The 16,738-nt window shown below is 37.2% G+C and overlaps 1 protein-coding gene across 1 annotated transcript in view; it reads left to right on the top strand.

The window, feature by feature from the left end:
- Positions 1-16,040, top strand: part of LOC139390561 (glypican 3) — a 418,603-nt gene extending 402,563 nt beyond the window's left edge. The window contains exon 8 of the mRNA XM_071137764.1: positions 15,856-16,040. Within this exon, the coding sequence (XP_070993865.1) occupies positions 15,856-16,040 (185 nt within the window). The remainder of the gene's footprint in view (positions 1-15,855) is intronic.
- Positions 16,041-16,738: the final 698 nt, after the last annotated feature.

Genomic DNA, 16,738 nt, shown 5'->3' with positions numbered 1-16,738 from the left:
GATTTTGTGTATTGTATGTATGTGTGATTGTGTGTACTGTATGTATGTGTGATTGTTTGTACTGTATGAATGTGTGATTGTGTGTACTGTATGAATGTGTGATTGTTTGTACTGTATGAATGTGTGATTGTGTGCACTGTATTATGTATGTGTGATTTTGTGTACTGTATGTATGTGTGATTGTTTGTACTGTATGTATGTGTGATTGTGTGTACTGTATGTATGCGTAATTGTGTGTACTGTATGTATGTGTGATTGTGTGTACTGTATGTATGTGTGATTGTGTGTACTGTATGTATGTGTGATTGTGTGTACTGTATGCATGTGTGAATGTGCGTACTGTATGTATGTGTGATTGTTTGTACTGTATGTATGTGTGATTGTGTGTACTGTATGTATGTGTGATTGTGTGTACTGTATGTATGTGTGATTGTGTGTACTGTATGTATGTGTGATTGTGTGTACTGTATGCATGTGTGAATGTGTGTACTGTATGTATGTGTGATTGTGTGTACTGTATGTATGTGTGATTGTGTGTACTGTATGTATGTGTGATTGTGTGTACTGTATGCATGTGTGAATGTGTGTACTGTATGTATGTGTGATTGTGTGTACTGTATGTATGTGTGAATGTGTGTACTGTATGTATGTGTGATTGTTTGTACTGTATGTATGCGTGATTGTGTGTACTGTATGTATGTGTGATTGTGTGTACTGTATGTATGTGTGATTGTTTGTACTGTATGTATGTGTGATTGTGTGTACTGTATGTATGTGTGATTGTTTGTACTGTTTGTATGTGTGATTGTGTGTACTGTTTGTATGTGTGATTTTGTGTATTGTATGTATGTGTGATTGTGTGTACTGTATGTATGTGTGATTGTTTGTACTGTATGAATGTGTGATTGTGTGTACTGTATGCATGTGTGAATGTGTGTACTGTATGTATGTGTGATTGTGTGTACTGTATGTATGTGTGAATGTGTGTACTGTATGTATGTGTGATTGTTTGTACTGTATGTATGCGTGATTGTGTGTACTGTATGTATGTGTGATTGTGTGTACTGTATGTATGTGTGATTGTTTGTACTGTATGTATGTGTGATTGTGTGTACTGTATGTATGTGTGATTGTTTGTACTGTTTGTATGTGTGATTGTGTGTACTGTATGTATGTGTGATTGTGTGTACTGTATGTATGTGTGATTGTTTGTACTGTATGAATGTGTGATTGTGTGTACTGTATGAATGTGTGATTGTTTGTACTGTATGAATGTGTGATTGTGTGCACTGTATTATGTATGTGTGATTTTGTGTACTGTATGTATGTGTGATTGTTTGTACTGTATGTATGTGTGATTGTGTGTACTATATGTATGCGTAATTGTGTGTACTGTATGTATGTGTCATTCTGTGCACTGTATGTATGTGTGATTGTGTGTACTGTATGTATGTGTGATTGTGTGCATTTTATGTATGTGTGATTGTGTGTAATGTATGTATGTGTGATTGTGTGTACTATATGTATGTGTGATTGTGTGTACTATATGTATTTGTTATTTTGTGTGAGTTTTATGTATGTGTGATTGTGTGTACTGTATGTATGTGTGATTGTGTGTACTGTATGTATGTGTGATTATGTGTACTGTACAAATGTGTGATTGTGTGCATTGTATGTATGTGTGATTGTGTGTACTGTATGTATGTGTGATTGTGTGTACTGTATGTATATGTGATTGTGTGTACTGTATGTATGTGTGATTGTGTGTACTGTATGCATGTGTGAATGTGTGTACTGTATGTATGTGTGATTGTGTGTACTGTATGTATGTGTGAACTGTATGTATGTGTGATTGTTTGTACTGTATGTATGCGTGATTGTGTGTACTGTATGTAGGTGTGATTGTGTGTACTGTATGTATGTGTGATTGTTTGTACTGTATGTATGTGTGATTGTGTGTACTGTATGTATGTGCGATTGTGTGCATTTTATGTATGTGTGATTGTGTGTAATGTATGTATGTGTGATTGTGTGTACTATATGTATGTGTGATTGTGTGTACTATATGTATTTGTTATTTTGTGTGAGTTTTATGTATGTGTGATTGTGTGTACTGTATGTATGTGTGATTGTGTGTACTGTATGTATGTGTGATTGTGTGTACTGCACGAATGTGTGATTGTGTGCATTGTATGTATGTGCGATTGTGTGTACTGTATGTATGTGTGATTGTGTGTACTGTATATATGTGTGATTGTGTGCATTTTATGTATGTGTGATTGTGTGTACTGTATGTATTTGTTATTTTGTGTGAGTTTTATGTGTGCGTGATTGTGTGTACTGTATGTATGTGTGATTGTGTGTACTGTATGTATGTGTGATTGTGTGTACTGTATGTATGTGTGAATGTGTGCACTGTATGTATGTGTGATTGTGTGTACTGTATGTATGTGTGATTGTGTGTACTGTATGAATGTGTGATTTTTTACACTGTATATATGTGTGATTGTGTGTACTGTATATATGTGTGATTGTGTGTACTGTATGTATGTGTGATTGTGTGTACTGTATGTATGTGTGATTGTTTGTACTGTATGTATGCGTGATTGTGTGTACTGTATGTATGTGTGATTGTGTGTACTGTATGAATGTGTGATTGTTTGTACTGTATGTATGTGTGATTGTGTGTACTGTATGTATGTGTGATTGTGTGTACTGTATGAATGTGTGATTGTGTGTACTGTATGTATGTGTGATTGTGTGTACTGTATGTATGTGTGATTGTGTGTACTGTATGTATGTGTGATTGTGTGTACTGTATGTATGTGTGAATGTGTGTACTGTATGTATGTGTGATTGTGTGTACTGTATGTATTGTTGATTGTGTGTACTGTATGTATGTGCGATTGTGTGCATTTTATGTATGTGTGATTGTGTGTAATGTATATATGTGTGATTGTGTGCATTTTATGTATGTGTGATTGTGTGTACTGTATGTATTTGTTATTTTGCGTGAGTTTTATGTGTGCGTGATTGTGTGTACTGTATGTATGTGTGATTGTGTGTACTGTATGTATGTGTGATTGTGTGTACTGTATGAATGTGTGATTTTGTGCACTGTATGTATGTGTGATTGTGTGTACTGTATGTATGTGTGAATGTGTGTACTGTATGTATGTGTGATTGTGTGTACTGTATGAATGTGTGATTTTTTACACTGTATATATGTGTGATTGTGTGTACTGTATGTATGTGTGATTGTGTGTACTGTATGTATGTGTGATTGTGTGTACTGTATGTATGTGTGATTGTTTGTACTGTATGTATGCGTGATTGTGTGTACTGTATGTATGTGTGATTGTGTGTACTGTATGAATGTGTGATTGTTTGTACTGTATGTATGTGTGATTGTGTGTACTGTATGTATGTGTGATTGTGTGTACTGTATGAATGTGTGATTGTGTGTACTGTATGTATGTGTGATTGTGTGTACTGTATGTATGTGTGATTGTGTGTACTGTATGTATGTGTGATTGTGTGTACTGTATGCATGTGTGAATGTGTGTACTGTATGTATGTGTGATTGTGTGTACTGTATGTATTGTTGAATGTGTGTACTGTATGTATGTGTGATTGTTTGTACTGTATGTATGCGTGATTGTGTGTACTGTATGTATGTGTGATTGTGTGTACTGTATGTATGTGTGATTGTTTGTACTGTATGTATGTGTGATTGTGTGTACTGTATGTATGTGTGATTGTGTGCATTTTATGTATGTGTGATTGTGTGTAATGTATGTATGTGTGATTGTGTGTACTATATGTATGTGTGATTGTGTGTACTATATGTATTTGTTATTTTGTGTGAGTTTTATGTATGTGTGATTGTGTGTACTGTATGTATGTGTGATTGTGTGTACTGTATGTATGTGTGATTGTGTGTACTGTACGAATGTGTGATTGTGTGCATTGTATGTATGTGCAATTGTGTGTACTGTATGTATGGGTGATTGTGTGTACTGTATATATGTGTGATTGTGTGCATTTTATGTATGTGTGATTGTGTGTACTGTATGTATGTGTGATTGTGTGTACTGTATGTATGTGTGATTGTGTGTACTGTATGAATGTGTGATTTTGTGCACTGTATGTATGTGTGATTGTGTGTACTGTATGTATGTGTGATTGTGTGTACTGTATGTATGTGTGATTGTGTGTACTGTATGTATGTGTGATTGTGTGTACTGTATGAATGTGTGATTTTTTACACTGTATGTATGTGTGATTGTGTGTACTGTATGTATGTGTGATTGTGTGTACTGTATGTATGTGTGATTGTGTGTACTGTATGTATGTGTGATTGTTTGTACTGTATGTATGCGTGAATGTGTGTACTGTATGTATGTGTGATTGTGTGTACTGTATGAATGTGTGATTGTTTGTACTGTATGTATGTGTGATTGTGTGTACTGTATGTATGTGTGATTGTGTGTACTGTATGAATGTGTGATTGTGTGTACTGTATGTATGTGTGATTGTGTGTACTGTATGTATGGGTGATTGTGTGTACTGTATGTATGTGTGATTGTTTGTACTGTATGTATGTGTTATTGTGCGTACTGTATGTATGTGTGATTGTGCGTACTGTATGTATGTGTGATTGTTTGTACTGTATGTATGTGTGATTGTGCGTACTGTATGAATGTGTGATTGTGCGTACTGTATGTATGTGTGATTGTTTGTACTGTATGTATGTGTGATTGTGTGTACTGTATGTATGTGTGATTGTGTGTACTGTATGTATGTGTGATTGTGTGTACTGTATGTATGTGTGATTGTGTGTACTGTATGCATGTGTGAATGTGTGTACTGTATGTATGTGTGATTGTGTGTACTGTATGTATGTGTGAACTGTATGTATGTGTGATTGTTTGTACTGTATGTATGCGTGATTGTGTGTACTGTATGTAGGTGTGATTGTGTGTACTGTATGTATGTGTGATTGTTTGTACTGTATGTATGTGTGATTGTGTGTACTGTATGTATGTGCGATTGTGTGCATTTTATGTATGTGTGATTGTGTGTAATGTATGTATGTGTGATTGTGTGTACTATATGTATTTGTTATTTTGTGTGAGTTTTATGTATGTGTGATTGTGTGTACTGTATGTATGTGTGATTGTGTGTACTGTACGAATGTGTGATTGTGTGCATTGTGTGTATGTGCGATTGTTTGTACTGTATGTATGTGTGATTGTGTGTACTGTATATATGTGTGATTGTGTGCATTTTATGTATGTGTGATTGTGTGTACTGTATGTATTTGTTATTTTGTGTGAGTTTTATGTGTGCGTGATTGTGTGTACTGTATGTATGTGTGATTGTGTGTACTGTATGTATGTGTGATTGTGTGTACTGTATGAATGTGTGATTTTGTGCACTGTATGTATGTGTGATTGTGTGTACTGTATGTATGTGTGAATGTGTGTACTGTATGTATGTGTGATTGTGTGTACTGTATGTATGTGTGATTGTGTGTACTGTATGAATGCGTGATTTTTTACACTGTATATATGTGTGATTGTGTGTACTGTATGTATGTGTGATTGTGTGTACTGTATGTATGTGTGATTGTGTGTACTGTATGTATGTGTGATTGTTTGTACTGTATGTATGCGTGATTGTGTGTACTGTATGTATGTGTGATTGTGTGTACTGTATGAATGTGTGATTGTTTGTACTGTATGTATGTGTGATTGTGTGTACTGTATGTATGTGTGATTGTGTGTACTGTATGAATGTGTGATTGTGTGTACTGTATGTATGTGTGATTGTGTGTACTGTATGTATGTGTGATTGTGTGTACTGTATGTATGTGTGATTGTTTGTACTGTATGTATGTGTGATTGTGCGTACTGTATGTATGTGTGATTGTGCGTACTGTATGTATGTGTGATTGTTTGTACTGTATGTATGTGTGATTGTGCGTACTGTATGAATGTGTGATTGTGCGTACTGTATGTATGTGTGATTGTTTGTACTGTATGTATGTGTGATTGTGTGTACTGTATGTATGTGTGATTGTGTGTACTGTATGTATGTGTGATTGTGTGTACTGTATGTATGTGTGATTGTGTGTACTGTATGCATGTGTGAATGTGTGTACTGTATGTATGTGTGATTGTGTGTACTGTATGTATGTGTGAATGTGTGTACTGTATGTATGTGTGATTGTTTGTACTGTATGTATGCGTGATTGTGTGTACTGTATGTATGTGTGATTGTGTGTACTGTATGTATGTGTGATTGTTTGTACTGTATGTATGTGTGATTGTGTGTACTGTATGTACGTGTGATTGTGTGCATTTTATGTATGTGTGATTGTGTGTAATGTGTGATTGTGTGTACTGTATGTATGTGTGATTGTGTGTACTGTATGTATGTGTGATTGTGTGTACTGTATGCATGTGTGAATGTGTGTACTGTATGTATGTGTGATTGTGTGTACTGTATGTATGTGTGAATGTGTGTACTGTATGTATGTGTGATTGTTTGTACTGTATGTATGCGTGATTGTGTGTACTGTATGTATGTGTGATTGTGTGTACTGTATGTATGTGTGATTGTTTGTACTGTATGTATGTGTGATTGTGTGTACTGTATGTACGTGTGATTGTGTGCATTTTATGTATGTGTGATTGTGTGTAATGTATGTATGTGTGATTGTGTGTACTATATGTATGTGTGATTGTGTGTACTATATGTATTTGTTATTTTGTGTGAGTTTTATGTATGTCTGATTGTGTGTACTGTATGTATGTGTGAATGTGTGTACTGTATGTATGTGTGATTGTGTGTACTGTATGTATGTGTGATTGTGTGTACTGTATGAATGTGTGATTTTTTACACTGTATAGATGTGTGATTGTGTGTACTGTATGTATGTGTGATTGTGTGTACTGTATGTATGTGTGATTGTGTGTACTGTATGTATGTGTGATTGTTTGTACTGTATGTATGCGTGATTGTGTGTACTGTATGTATGTGTGATTGTGTGTACTGTATGAATGTGTGATTGTTTGTACTGTATGTATGTGTGATTGTGTGTACTGTATGTATGTGTGATTGTGTGTACTGTATGAATGTGTGATTGTGTGTACTGTATGTATGTGTGATTGTGTGTACTGTATGTATGTGTGATTGTGTGTACTGTATGTATGTGTGATTGTTTGTACTGTATGTATGTGTGATTGTGCGTACTGTATGTATGTGTGATTGTGCGTACTGTATGTATGTGTGATTGTTTGTACTGTATGTATGTGTGATTGTGCGTACTGTATGAATGTGTGATTGTGCGTACTGTATGTATGTGTGATTGTTTGTACTGTATGTATGTGTGATTGTGTGTACTGTATGTATGTGTGATTGTGTGTACTGTATGTATGTGTGATTGTGTGTACTGTATGTATGTGTGATTGTGTGTACTGTATGTATGTGTGATTGTGTGTACTGTATGCATGTGTGAATGTGTGTACTGTATGTATGCGTGATTGTGTGTACTGTATGTATGTGTGAATGTGTGTACTGTATGTATGTGTGATTGTTTGTACTGTATGTATGCGTGATTGTGTGTACTGTATGTATGTGTGATTGTGTGTACTGTATGTATGTGTGATTGTTTGTACTGTATGTATGTGTGATTGTGTGTACTGTATGTATGTGTGATTGTGTGTACTGTATGTATGTGTGATTGTGTGTACTGTATGTATGTGTGATTGTGTGTACTGTATGCATGTGTGAATGTGTGTACTGTATGTATGTGTGATTGTGTGTACTGTATGTATGTGTGAATGTGTGTACTGTATGTATGTGTAATTGTTTGTACTGTATGTATGCGTGATTGTGTGTACTGTATGTATGTGTGATTGTGTGTACTGTATGTATGTGTGATTGTTTGTACTGTATGTATGTGTGATTGTGTGTACTGTATGTACGTGTGATTGTGTGCATTTTATGTATGTGTGATTGTGTGTAATGTATGTATGTGTGATTGTGTGTACTATATGTATGTGTGATTGTGTGTACTATATGTATTTGTTATTTTGTGTGAGTTTTATGTATGTGTGATTGTGTGTACTGTATGTATGTGTGATTGTGTGTACTGTATGTATGTGTGATTGTGTGTACTGTAAGAATGTGTGATTGTGTGCATTGTATGTATGTGCGATTGTGTGTACTGTATGTATGTGTGATTGTGTGTACTGTATATATGTGTGATTGTGTGCATTTTATGTATGTGTGATTGTGTGTACTGTATGTATGTGTGATTGTGTGTACTGTATGTATGTGTGATTGTGTGTACTGTATGAATGTGTGATTTTGTGCACTGTATGTATGTGTGATTGTGTGTACTGTATGTATGTGTGAATGTGTGTACTGTATGTATGTATGATTGTGTGTACTGTATGTATGTGTGATTGTGTGTACTGTATGAATGTGTGATTTTTTACACTGTATGTATGTGTGATTGTGTGTACTGTATGTATGTGTGATTGTGTGTACTGTATGTATGTGTGATTGTGTGTACTGTATGTATGTGTTATTGTGTGTACTGTATATGTGTGATTGTGTGTACTGTATGAATGTGTGATTTTTTACACTGTATGTATGTGTGATTGTGTGTACTGTATGTATGTGTGATTGTTTGTACTGTATGTATGCGTGATTGTGTGTACTGTATGTATGTGTGATTGTGTGTACTGTATGAATGTGTGATTGTTTGTACTGTATGTATGTGTGATTGTGTGTACTGTATGTATGTGTGATTGTGTGTACTGTATGAATGTGTGATTGTGTGTACTGTATGTATGTGTGATTGTGTGTACTGTATGTATGTGTGATTGTGTGTACTGTATGTATGTGTGATTGTTTGTACTGTATGTATGTGTGATTGTGCGTACTGTATGTATGTGTGATTGTGCGTACTGTATGTATGTGTGATTGTTTGTACTGTATGTATGTGTGATTGTGCGTACTGTATGAATGTGTGATTGTGCGTACTGTATGTATGTGTGATTGTTTGTACTGTATGTATGTGTGTTTGTGTGTACTGTATGTATGTGTGATTGTGTGTACTGTATGTATGTGTGATTGTGTGTACTGTATGTATGTGTGATTGTGTGTACTGTATGTATGTGTGATTGTGTGTACTGTATGCATGTGTGAATGTGTGTACTGTATGTATGCGTGATTGTGTGTACTGTATGTATGTGTGAATGTGTGTACTGTATGTATGTGTGATTGTTTGTACTGTATGTATGCGTGATTGTGTGTACTGTATGTATGTGTGATTGTGTGTACTGTATGTATGTGTGATTGTTTGTACTGTATGTATGTGTGATTGTGTGTACTGTATGTATGTGTGATTGTGTGTACTGTATGTATGTGTGATTGTGTGTACTGTATGTATGTGTGATTGTGTGTACTGTATGCATGTGTGAATGTGTGTACTGTATGTATGTGTGATTGTGTGTACTGTATGTATGTGTGAATGTGTGTACTGTATGTATGTGTAATTGTTTGTACTGTATGTATGCGTGATTGTGTGTACTGTATGTATGTGTGATTGTGTGTACTGTATGTATGTGTGATTGTTTGTACTGTATGTATGTGTGATTGTGTGTACTGTATGTACGTGTGATTGTGTGCATTTTATGTATGTGTGATTGTGTGTAATGTATGTATGTGTGATTGTGTGTACTATATGTATGTGTGATTGTGTGTACTATATGTATTTGTTATTTTGTGTGAGTTTTATGTATGTGTGATTGTGTGTACTGTATGTATGTGTGATTGTGTGTACTGTATGTATGTGTGATTGTGTGTACTGTAAGAATGTGTGATTGTGTGCATTGTATGTATGTGCGATTGTGTGTACTGTATGTATGTGTGATTGTGTGTACTGTATATATGTGTGATTGTGTGCATTTTATGTATGTGTGATTGTGTGTACTGTATGTATGTGTGATTGTGTGTACTGTATGTATGTGTGATTGTGTGTACTGTATGAATGTGTGATTTTGTGCACTGTATGTATGTGTGATTGTGTGTACTGTATGTATGTGTTATTGTGTGTACTGTATATGTGTGATTGTGTGTACTGTATGAATGTGTGATTTTTTACACTGTATGTATGTGTGATTGTGTGTACTGTATGTATGTGTGATTGTTTGTACTGTATGTATGCGTGATTGTGTGTACTGTATGTATGTGTGATTGTGTGTACTGTATGAATGTGTGATTGTTTGTACTGTATGTATGTGTGATTGTGTGTACTGTATGTATGTGTGATTGTGTGTACTGTATGTATGTGTTATTGTGTGTACTGTATATGTGTGATTGTGTGTACTGTATGAATGTGTGATTTTTTACACTGTATGTATGTGTGATTGTGTGTACTGTATGTATGTGTGATTGTGTGTACTGTATGTATGTGTTATTGTTTGTACTGTATGTATGCGTGATTGTGTGTACTGTATGAATGTGTGATTGTTTGTACTGTATGTATGTGTTATTGTGTGTACTGTATGTATGTGTGATTGTGTGTACTGTATGAATGTGTGATTGTGTGTACTGTATGTTTGTGTGATTGTGTGTACTGTATGTATGTGTGATTGTGTGTACTGTATGAATGTGTGATTGTTTGTACTGTATGTATGTGTTATTGTGTGTACTGTATGTATGTGTGATTGTGTGTACTGTATGAATGTGTGATTGTTTGTACTGTATGTATGTGTGATTGTGTGTACTGTATGTATGTGTGATTGTGTGTACTGTATGAATGTGTGATTGTTTGTACTGTATGTATGTGTGATTGTGTGTACTGTATGTATGTGTGATTGTGTGTACTGTATGAATGTGTGATTGTGTGTACTGTATGTATGTGTGATTGTGTGTACTGTATGTATGTGTGATTGTGTGTACTGTATGAATGTGTGATTGTGTGTACTGTATGTATGTGTGATTGTTTGTACTGTATGTATGTGTGATTGTGCGTACTGTATGAATGTGTGATTGTGCGTACTGTATGTATGTGTGATTGTTTGTACTGTATGTATGTGTGATTGTGTGTACTGTATGTATGTGTGATTGTGTGTACTGTATGAATGTGTGATTGTTTGTACTGTATGTATGTGTGATTGTGTGTACTGTATGTATGTGTGATTGTGTGTACTGTATGAATGTGTGATTGTGTGTACTGTATGTATGTGTGAATGTGTGTACTGTATGTATGTCTGATTGTTTGTACTGTATGTATGCGTGATTGTGTGTACTGTATGTATGTGTGATTGTGTGTACTGTATGTATGTGTGATTGTTTGTACTGTATGTGTGTGTGATTGTGCGTACTGTATGTATGTGTGATTGTTTGTACTGTATGTATGTGTGATTGTGCGTACTGTATGAATGTGTGATTGTGCGTACTGTATGTATGTGTGATTGTTTGTACTGTATGCATGTGTGATTGTGTGTACTGTATGTATGTGTGATTGTGTGTACTGTATGAATGTGTGATTGTTTGTACTGTATGTATGTGTGATTGTGTGTACTGTATGTATGTGTGATTGTGTGTACTGTATGAATGTGTGATTGTGTGTACTGTATGTATGTGTGATTGTGTGTACTGTATGTATGTGTGATTGTGTGTACTGTATGAATGTGTGATTGTGCGTACTGTATGTATGTGTGATTGTTTGTACTGTATGTATGTGTGATTGTTTGTACTGTATGTATGCGTGATTGTGTGTACTGTATGTAAGTGTGATTGTGTGTACTGTATGTATGTGTGATTGTGTGTACTGTATGTATGTGTGATTGTGTGTACTGTATGTATGTGTGATTGTGTGTACTGTATGTATGTGTGATTGTGTGTACTGTATGTATGTGTGATTGTGTGTACTGTATGTATGTGTGATTGTGTGTACTGTATGCATGTGTGATTGTGTGTACTGTATGTATGTGTGATTGTGTGTACTGTACCAATGTGTGATTGTGTGCATTGTATGTATGTGCGATTGTGTGTACTGTATGTATGTGTGATTGTGTGTACTGTATATATGTGTGATTGTGTGCATTTTATGTATGTGTGATTGTGTGTACTGTATGTATTTGTTATTTTGTGTGAGTTTTATGTGTGCGTGATTGTGTGTACTGTATGTATGTGTGATTGTGTGTACTGTATGTATGTGTGATTGTGTGTACTGTATGTATGTGTGATTGTGTGTACTGTATGTATGTGTGATTGTTTGTACTGTATGTATGCGTGATTGTGTGTACTGTATGTATGTGTGATTGTGTGTACTGTATGTATGTGTGATTGTTTGTACTGTATGTATGTGTGATTGTGCGTACTGTATGTATGTGTGTACTGTATGTATGTGTGATTGTGCGTACTGTATGAATGTGTGATTGTGTGTACTGTATGCATGTGTGATTGTGTGTACTGTATGTATGTGTGATTGTGCGTACTGTATGTATGTGTGTACTGTATGTAAGTGTGATTGTGTGTGAGTGTATGCTCGTGTGTTGCTCTGGCTCTATGACAATGAGAGGGAGCTATGTGAGAAATTAGCTGCTGCTCGTGGGTATTGTGTGTGTGCTTGTCTGTGTGTCTGGGAGCAGGAGAGATGCTTCACAGCTGGCCTGACAAGACACAGATCCACACATAGCTGGCGTGACAGGAGACAGATCCACACATAGCTGGCGTGCCTCACTATAGTAGCCCTTCATTACTGATATCCTATTGACCTTTTTCATAACTCACTCACCTTTCATATTTCTGTCTCCATCATGGCTTTCTCCCAGACAAAGCACCACGGAATGAGTGTGGGAAGAGACGGACAGGAGAAAGAGAGAGAGAGAGAGAGACAGGGCGAGAGAGAGAGACAGGGTGAGAGAGAGAGAGAAGAGTGTTCTGCATCAGTAACAGCTGCTGAGGCTAAAGAACATGATGTAAGAGATAGCAGCCGCGGGTGAGAATCAAATCTTTAAAGAACATTTTGCCACATTGCCTGTAGAAAGGTCAAGCTCATTGATGGCTACAGAAGCATTTGTCAGCGGATAAGTCTGTGCAACCAAGTATTAACTCTGTGGTCCCAATCATTTTATTGATGGTTTAAACTGTAAACTTCTGAAAATGTAGCTCTGTCATATTGAAAATCCAATAACAAGGTGTGGAAACCAAAATCTGCTTTTCCATTTCAACGTATTTGAACAGTTATATGCAATTATAGAATATAAGTGCAAGGGTGCCAACATACACTATTTGGTTGCAACTGTATGATGATGGGTAGTATCCTGTTATAACAACCTGTTTTAATAACCTGCTATAATAACCTGTTATAATACGCTGTTATGACAACCTGGCATAATAACCTGTTATAATAACCTGTTATAATAAGCTGTTATAATGAGCTGTTATATTAACCTGTTTTAATAACCTGTTGTAATCAGCTGTTATAATAAACTGTTATAATACGCTGGTATAACAAGCTGGTATAACAACCTGTTATAATAAGCCGTTATAATAAGTTGTTATAATAAGCTGTTATAATAACCTGTTATAATACCAGTTTATTTTACCAGATTATTATAAACTGTTATATTAACCTGTTATAATAAGCTGCTATAATAAACTGGTATAGTCCATCCTCCCTGAAATGTGAACAAACTGAAACATATGGATTGTGGATGGTGATGTTTGCATTGGTATGGGATGACAGGATTTTAATATCCGGCTTTTAGCATACCATGTATTTGACATGAGTTTGTTATGAATAATTTAAGATCTTAATGGGAAATCCTTCTCATTCCCATAGGTTTAAGTTTTAACTTTAAAGCTCATATCCAGTGAAAAGGAGCTATTATTTTGACCTATTACAAATGTCGATCTAATATACTGTCCACACCAGGCCTCTGTGTGCAGGGCAAGTTTTCTTTTCTGTTCCTCCAATGTAATGTTGTTTTTACAGCTGCATAAGGCATCACGCGAAGGATGGACATACCACATGGGTTATTCAACATCATACCACATGGGTTATTGAACATCATACCACATGGGTTATTGAACATCATACCACATGGGTTATTGAACATCATACCACATGGGTTACTGAACATCATACCACATGGGTTATTCAACATCATACCACATGGGTTATTGAACATCATACCACATGGGTTATTGAACATCATACCACATGGGTTATTCAACATCATACCACATGGGTTATTCAACATCATACCACATGGGTTATTCAACATCATACCACATGGGTTATTCAACATCATACCACATGGGTTATTCAACATCATACAACATGGGTTATTCAACATCATACAACATGGGTTATTCAACATCATGGGTTATTCAACATCATGGGTTAGTCAATGTCATACATCATGGGTTATTCAACATCATGGGTTAGTCAACATCATGGGTTATTCAACATCATGGGTTATTCAACATCATGGGTTAGTCAACGTCATACAACATGGGTTATTCAACATCATGGGTTATTCAACATCATGGGTTATTCAACATCATGGGTTAGTCAATGTCATACATCATGGGTTATTCAACATCATGGGTTATTCAACATCATGGGTTAGTCAATGTCATACATCATGGGTTATTCAACATCATGGGTTAGTCAACGTCATACAACATGGGTTATTCAACATCATACATCATGGGTTATTCACATCATGGGTTATTCAACATCATGGGTTATTCAAGATTATACCACATAGGTTATTCAACATCATACAGCATGGGTTATTCAACATGAGAGACAATGTTTGTTCTAATCATTACTGTATTGTTTTTTCTATGTCTCTAATCATTCTCGTTCTTCTCCCACTCCTCTCTGGTCTCCTGGCCTGTCTGTCTGTCTGTCTGTCTCCTGGTCTCTCTGTTTGTCTCCTTTTCTGTCTGTCTGTCTGTCTCCTGGTCTATCTGTCTGTCTCCTGGTCTGTCTGTCTGTCTCCTGGTCTGTATGTCTGTCTCCTGGTCTGTCTGTCTCCTGGTCTGTCTGTCTGTCTCCTGGCCTGTCTGTCTGTCTCCTGGTCTGTCTGTCTGTCTCCTGGTCTGTCTGTCTGTCTGTCTGTCTGTCTGTCTGTCTGTCTGTCTGTCTGTCTGTCTACTGATCTGTCTGTTTGTCTCCTTGTCTGTCTGTCTCCTGGTCTGTCTGTTTTTCTCATTGTCTGTCTGTCTGTCTCCTGGTCTGTCTGTTTGTCTCCTTGTCTGTCCGTCTGTCTCCTTGTCTGTCTGTCTGTCTCCTGGTCTGTCTGTTTGTCTCCTTGTCTGTCTGTCTCCTGGTCTGTCTGTTTGTCTCCCTGTCTGTCCGTCTGTCTCCTTGTCTGTCTGTCTGTCTCCTGGTCTGTCTGTTTGTCTCCTTGTCTATCTGTCTCCTGGTCTGTCTGTTTGTCTCCTTGTCTGTCTGTCTCCTGGTCTGTCTGTTTGTCTCCCTGTCTGTCCGTCTGTCTGTCTGTCTCCTGGTCTGTCTGTTTGTCTCCTTGTCTGTCTGTCTGTCTGTCTCCTTGTCTGTCTGTCTGTCTCCTGGTCTGTCTGTTTGTTCTCCCTGTCTGTCCGTCTGTCTCCTTGTCTGTCTGTCTGTCTCCTGGTCTGTCTGTTTGTCTCCCTGTCTGTCCGTCTGTCTCCTTGTCTGTCTGTCTGTCTCCTGGTCTGTCTGTTTGTCTCCTTGTCTGTCTGTCTCCTGGTCTGTATGTTTGTCTCCCTGTCTGTCCGTCTGTCTCCTGGTCTGTCTGTTTGTCTCCTGGTCTATCTCTGTCTTAGATCTGGCAGATAACCTGGCTATGGATGACTTCACGTTCCATGACCATTTGCTGACCCCTCAGCTCACTTCCGACAGGGCGGGAGGGCCGTCTTCGTCTGCGGCTGTCCTGGTTCTGAGTCACCTGGATGGGGCTCTCCCTCTGACACTCTTCCTTCTCCTCCTGCTGCTGCTTGGACACCAGTGACCAGTAATCAGTGATCCATCCCTGCTTCTCACCCACAGCTTTCAGAAGAAGAAGAATTTATTAATCTATAAGAGACGGATATGTGTCTTCTGCTGTAACCAACCCCTCCAAAATATATATATAGTGCAGCCCTGGGGGTCACAGCAGACTGATTCTGAGATTCCACAAACATAGTCGAACATTGTTTTGACACTATTAAGATGGCATTACTACTGAGGCCTCCCATGCCTCCCACCTATCTATCCTCTCTTTCCTCTCTCCTCTCTCTTCACCTCTCTATATATCTCCTCTCTCTCCTCTATCCTCTCTCTCCTCTTTCTCCTCTCTCCTCTCTCTCCTTTCTCCTCGCTCTCCTCTTTCTTCTCTCTCCTCTCACCTCGCTCTCCTTTCTCCTCGCTCTCCTTTCTCCTCGCTCTCCTCTCTCTTCTCTCCTCTCTCTTCTCTCTCTTCTCTTCTCTTCTCTCTCCTCTCTCTCTCCTCTCTCCTCTCTTCTCTCTTCTCTCTCTTCTCTTCTCTCTCTCCTCTCTTCTCTCTTCTCTCTCTTCTCTCCTCTCTTCTCTCTTCTCTCCTCTCTCTCCTCTCTTCTCTCTTATCTTTCTTCTCTCCTCTCTCCTCTCTCTCCTCTCTCTTCTCTCCTCTCTCTTCTCTCCTCTCTCTCCTCTCCTCTCCTCTCTCTTCTCTCTTCTCTCTTCTCTCTT

Source organism: Oncorhynchus clarkii, chromosome 31, assembly GCF_045791955.1.
Source record: "Oncorhynchus clarkii lewisi isolate Uvic-CL-2024 chromosome 31, UVic_Ocla_1.0, whole genome shotgun sequence".
In the NCBI taxonomy this organism is placed as follows: Eukaryota; Metazoa; Chordata; class Actinopteri; order Salmoniformes; family Salmonidae; genus Oncorhynchus; species Oncorhynchus clarkii.
The sequence above is the reverse complement of the archived record's forward strand: the minus strand, read 5'-3'. Positions and strand labels throughout refer to the sequence as shown.